We start from the raw sequence: 6,079 nt of genomic DNA, 5'->3' as shown, positions 1-6,079 counted from the left end.
GTGATATTGATCGTCGCATGAACGACCTTGCAGCTGCGGAGTTATATGAACAGATATTACTTGGTTGTGTGCGAGCCGGGATGAATCCCAATGATAAGAGTGATGCGGAAGAATACGAAGGGTATATTGCACCAATTTACGACCCTTTGCATGCTGCTCGTGTGGCTGCAGAGAAGCGTTCGCAACTTGTGGAAATCTACCATGAGCGTGAGAACATCATTCGGACACTTCGTTCCTCACCACAGCACCAACAGCTTAGTGCTTTTGATCGTCTTTTGGTAGAGACGGAGTACTGGACAGGTGTGAGAGAGTGGGGCGGTGACACTGAGGGCGGAAATAAGAGTCGGCTTCGTCGCCACCACAGGGACACGACGGATGCAGAATCCCTGGGGTTTGATGTGCTGCACCTCACTGAGACTCCGTCATACATACGAGGCAAACTAAGGCCTTATCAAATTGAGGGGGTGAACTGGTTGCTGGGTCTCTTTTCTTGCAACATAAACGGCATTCTGGCAGACGAGATGGGCCTTGGCAAGACGCTGCAAACGATCGCAACTTTGGCGTATTTAAAATTCACTTACGGTCTCCCCGGACCGCATCTTGTCGTCTGCCCGAAGTCTGTCATGGGCAATTGGTACCGTGAACTCAAGCAATGGTGTCCGGCCCTTAACGCCTTTAAGTTCCATGGGAACAGTGAGATTCGTCCACAGCTCATAAAGTCACATCTTCAGCCGCACGACAAGTTGAAGTACGACATAATTGTGACCACATTCGAGATGGTAATTGAGGAGTTACCAACGTTTAAGCGCATCCATTGGCAGTATTTGGTTGTGGATGAGGCCCACAAACTCAAAAATGAGGAAGGTCGCGTCCACACCGCATTGGATTCCCTTAACACGAATCATCGTCTTATTATTACCGGAACTCCACTGCAGAACAATCTCAAGGAATTATGGGCCTTGCTGCACTTTCTCGCACCTCGCCTTTTTGAAAATGCTGAATCCTTTGAGGCGTGGTTTGACACTGCGAGTGGGCAGCAGGATAGTAATGCCATGTCCAACATGCACAAGATACTTGCCCCTCTTATGATTCGTCGCATAAAATCGGAAGTCAGTACCGGTATTCCACCAAAAAAGGAAATTTATGTCGCCTGCAAGTTGACCAAAACGCAGCGGAAGTGGTACATGCATGTATTGGCGAAGGATGCGGAGGCACTGAACAAGGCTTCTGGAGGTAGCATGTCTTCTCTTACGAATATCATGATGAACTTGCGCAAAGTCATTAACCACCCGTATATGATGGATGGTGGCGAGGAAGGACCACCGTTTATCACAGATGAGCGCATCGTGAAACACAGTGGGAAAATGATGATTCTTGATAAATTATTGTATCGCCTCAGAAGAGAAAAGGAAGAGAAACACAAGGTTCTCATTTTCTCACAATTTACTACCATGCTGGACATTTTGGAGGATTACTGTGGAATGCGCGGATTTAGGGTGTGCCGTATCGACGGCAACACGAGTGGATACGATCGCGACGCCCAAATGGCAGCTTTCAACTCACCCAACAGTGATTATTTCATTTTCCTACTCTCCACTAGAGCGGGAGGTCTCGGCATCAATCTACAGGCAGCAAACCACGTTGTTATCTATGATTCTGACTGGAATCCACAGATGGATCTACAGGCACAGGATCGGGCTCATCGAATCGGGCAGAAACGGGTTGTACGGGTCTACCGTTTTATAACAGAGGGTACGGTGGAGGAAAAGATTTACCGCCGCGCACTAAAGAAACTCTACCTTGACGCAATGGTGGTGCAGCATGGGCGTATGCAGGGACGTGGTGGAAACAATGTCTCCAAAGAGGAGCTTCTTTCTATGATCAAGTTTGGTGCGGAAGAGATCTTTAAGACCAAGGATGAAGACATCACGGAGGCTGATATTGATCAACTCTTTGATGGGGAGGAGAAGTCGAAGCAACTTACATCTGCTATTAAGGAACAGATCCAAATGTCATTGGCAAGTTTCCAACTTGGTGCAGAAGAGGCAAACGTTTATGACTTTGAAGGCGTCAGGTTTAAGGACGGCGTCGAGTCGCGTATGCTGCACCTCTCACTTACAACTCCTGTTTCGCAGGATGAACTGCAGCGGCAGTGTTCTGAGCACGGTGAAGTAACAAAAGTTGTCTTGCATCCAAGCCTTTCTGAAGCCCTTGTGTTTTTTCGTTCCACAAGTGGTGCAATTGAGGCCAGGGATAATCTACCGTACAAGTGCCAATTCGCTGCGAAGGACTCACAAATGGTTGTACCCACGGAAATGATCACGGAATATTTAAGCCTTGGTGAGAAACTCGGGCGCGGTCACCGTGTGCGGGAGGCACTCCACCATTATACACAAGAAGACGTCGAGCGTATACAGAGTTCTGTCACAAAAGCCCCTCCTTTACGCCTTCCAAAGTGCCCCAAGTTCCCACCGCATCAACTTTACAATGTCAAGCGGTTAAGGGAGCTTCACGCAACGGAGGTTGCTTTGATGGTGCAGAATTGGAAACGAAAATATGAACCGTCGGACGGTGTAGATGGAGACCAGCAAAAACAACAGGTGGGGGTGGAAGGAGAGGCCACGGATCGTAACGTGGGGAACGAAGATTTGGTGGAGGACGAGACGTTGACGCTCGTGGAACAGGAGGAACGAGAGCGGCTTCTTAATGAGGGGTTCGCCAGTTGGAGCTTTCAAGAGTACCGTCGACTTGTTGCGGCACTCACCAGTGGTGCGTATGATGTCACTGATTACCCAAGAATTGCGAATGCCGTTGGCTCTGATAAGACAGTGGGGGAGGTACGTGATTATGTGACGGCTCTCCTTGAGCGTGGAATGCAGTGTATTACAGGATTCGCACACATTGAACAACGTATCAGGAAGTCCCAGGAAAAGCGGAAGAGGAGGGATGATGAACTGCGCGCCGCCACGTGGAAGGTTGAGAGTTATGACCATCCGGAGTCACAACTCACCTTCAGAGGACGCGGAACTAATGAATTTGATCGTCGACTTTTCCTCATGGCATACGACACGGGATTCCGAATGAAGAATATTGGAAGAGTCGTCAAGGAAATGCCAGAGTACCGGTTTGACGTGTGGTGCCAATCAAGAAGTGACGATTACTTTGAACGTCGGGTGGGGACTCTGATGAAGGCGGTGAAGAGAGAGTGTGAGAAACCAAACGGCAATACAATGGAACCGGCACTGCGGCGCCCGAAACTGGATTCACTTACGACCGATTGAAATAAACAAAATAACAACAACAAGAACAGAATGTTGGATGAGAGAAGGGAAAAGAGGCACAGAAAGGGGGGAGGAAGAAATAAGGGTGTGTATAATGATACGCGTATTTTTATTTCTCAGGGGTGGTGAAGTGCAAATGAAGGGGGAGGGAACAGAATTGCTAATAGACAGAGAAGAGTGATGGGGTGCTCACTCTTCAAAATTATGACCATTGGCCCTGGCAGTTCGATGAGTGCAGTGCGGGCCTTTAATTTTATTTTTACTGCCATTGGGTTTGTTCTTTCTTTTTTCCTTGCATGTATAACTTCTTTTATTATTATTATTATTATTATTATTATTATTATTATTTCTCTTTTTTTTTTCTGTCTTATTTTTGCTCTGGTCAGCGTTTTTTCCTTGCTGCGCTAATTTATAGCCATTACAGGAAATGGGGCCTAATACTGCTCCACCGCTTGTAGGCGGTAACGTGGAGCTCGGTCAATTGTTGGGAACGGGCGGGTTCGGTAAGGTGTACTGTGCATACGACAGGAAGCGGCAAATGAATGTTGCTGTAAAGGTTATTGACAAGAGGCTGGTGATGCTCAACGATTTAAAAAGTTACGTGGAGCGGGAGATTGAGGTGATGCGGAAGATCAAACACCCACACGTAGTGAAGCTGTTTGACGCCATTGAGTCAACGAGTGCATATAATCTTGTCATGGAGTTGGCACAGAACGGGGAGCTGTTTGACAAGATTGTACATTCGGAGCGCTTTGATGAGAAAACAGCTCGTTTCTATTTTCAGCAGCTCATCTCCGCGGTGCATTATTGCCACGGCATCAATATTGCACACCGTGATCTCAAGGCGGAAAATCTTCTTGTAGGCAAAAATAATGAACTGAAGATTTGTGACTGGGGACTCTCTCGATACACAAAGGAAGGGCTTCTTTCGAATGAACAGGTGGTCCTCTTTCGCTCGCTTGCTGGAAGCATTGACTACCAGGCGCCCGAGGTGCTTAGAGGTGGAGGATATGAGGGGGACGCATGTGATATGTGGAGTTGCGGGGCCATCCTGTTCTTTATGTTGTGCGGCTATCTTCCGTTTACAGATACCTCAGACATACAGACCAAGAGACGCATCCTCACCTGCCAATATAATGCGAAAAATCGATATCTTTCCCCTGGAGCCAGTGATCTTATTGCGCACCTATTGGAACTTGATCCGGCAGTTCGTTATAGCACCTTGGATGTCATTGGTCACCCTTGGTTTCAGGTGAACTTGGATCTAGGCCTCTTCCCTGAGGCACAGCTCAGTGGGGAGCATTCACCACTGAGCCCACTGGCGGGTGAATTCATTAGGCGCGTTTTGACGCCAAGTGGGGGCTTCGACGACACGTACTCATCGGGAATAGAACTATTTGATGAAATTCACAGGGCGTTTGTCTCTTGTAATGTGAATGGCAGTGGATTTCTCAGCAGAGAGGAGGTGCGTGACGCGCTTATCAAGCTTAAAAATCATCAGCCGGTATCCGAGGAGGAGGTGAACAGCTTCATGTCCAACTTCTCACTGGACAAAGATGGCCGCATTTCCGAAGAGGAGTTTCTCATCGGCTGCACCACAAAACAGGACGTTGGAAAGAAGTATAATATTAGCCGCATGGCAGACCTGTTTCACTACGATCTAGAGAAGGAATACCTAGAGGAGGTTCGTCGCGCGTTTGACTCGTTTGACGTGAAGCACACCGGTCTGATTACACCGGAGAGCTTGAAGCAGCTGAATCTTCACTATAGTGAGGAAGAGATTAAGAAATTCTTTGATAACATTGATCCCAATAATCATGGCAATGGAACACTTTCCTTTGAACAGTTTGTCACGATGTGTTCCAGGTATGATACATTTAAGGAACACCCCATCACGCAACGACTCCGCCGCTTTGAGAAATTTTTTAACGTCACCGACATCAAGTCGCTTAATAATTGTTTGGCCACGGGGTTTACTGTTGCAGGGAGAAAAGAAAACATCATTTTACGCCTTCGTTCGAAGGAGACAACGCTCTCAACAAGGTTTGAGAACAGTGTTGGTGGGTTCCTCTACGGTACCTATAGGAAATCCAACAAACGGATCCTGGAAGTTGGTATCCGCCTCATTCCCTCTGCTGCTGGCTACACCAAAGTGGCACCATACCGTATCGCCGGAAAGACGAAGGAATTCCACAACTGGTTTTTGGAATTGCGTAAGGCGCTTAGGGAAGAAATTCTCCGTTGCGAAGAAGACACTATAGTGAAGGGAGAACCGGAGTTAATCTGATAGGGGCGCGAGCTGCGTGGAGGGGAATGGAAGGGCGATGGCCGCGGTGCATTGCTAGGGAGCGAATAAATGAACGTGGGTATTGTGACAGGCCAGGTGGAGGGGGGGGGGAGCGTGACGCTTAAATATCATCTACATATGTACATGAGAGCTTCTTTGCTTGTGGCGTTGTTTCCATACAGACATGTGAGCGTTTTTTGTTTGTTCTGATGTAGCCTGTTGTAGTTTTTTTTTTTTTTTATGTATTTATTTACCTTAATAAATTGTGAGGGAGGAACCCCATTTTCTCAATTGTCCTTTTGTTATTTAAAGGGAGAGATCAGCCGAAAAGCAAAAGGCGACGGAGGGAGAAAGTGGGAGGAAAGAAGGAAATACACCGTCAAATGTGGGTTGTTATGAAGGCGGCGAGCGGCGGGCGTCTCTTGGAGGGAGAAGATGATGCTGCGTGGACGTGTGTACGCGGGAGATTAAAGGAAGGAGATAAGAGGGGGAAGGAGGAGGCGTGTGTTGC

General features: G+C 47.7%; 2 protein-coding genes across 2 annotated transcripts, besides 5 other annotated features; both read left to right on the top strand.

Annotated features, from left to right (window-relative positions):
* Positions 1 to 2,596: a sequence feature (heterozygous, Esmeraldo-like haplotype).
* Tc00.1047053509213.170 (transcription activator, putative) lies at positions 1 to 3,281 on the top strand (the record flags this gene model as incomplete). The annotated part of the gene is made up of 1 exon (XM_808547.1): positions 1 to 3,281. A coding segment is annotated over one exon (3,281 nt), but the record flags the coding sequence as incomplete, so codon positions are not given.
* Positions 2,597 to 3,138: a sequence feature (areas merged during assembly that could not be assigned to a particular haplotype. This can correspond to areas where the two haplotypes were merged or to regions with more than two copies in the genome that were merged during assembly.).
* Positions 3,139 to 6,079: part of a sequence feature (heterozygous, non-Esmeraldo-like haplotype) that runs on past the window's edge.
* Positions 3,592 to 3,629: a microsatellite.
* Tc00.1047053509213.160 (protein kinase, putative) lies at positions 3,709 to 5,568 on the top strand (the record flags this gene model as incomplete). Its single annotated transcript, XM_808546.1, has 1 exon — positions 3,709 to 5,568. The coding sequence occupies one exon, from the start codon at positions 3,709 to 3,711 to the stop codon at positions 5,566 to 5,568; it is 1,860 nt and encodes a 619-aa protein (XP_813639.1).
* Positions 5,794 to 5,821: a sequence feature (AT_rich).

Source organism: Trypanosoma cruzi, genomic scaffold (assembly GCF_000209065.1).
Source record: "Trypanosoma cruzi strain CL Brener 1047053517173 genomic scaffold, whole genome shotgun sequence".
In the NCBI taxonomy this organism is placed as follows: domain Eukaryota; phylum Euglenozoa; class Kinetoplastea; order Trypanosomatida; family Trypanosomatidae; genus Trypanosoma; species Trypanosoma cruzi.
This window is presented reverse-complemented; position numbering and strand designations above follow the sequence as displayed.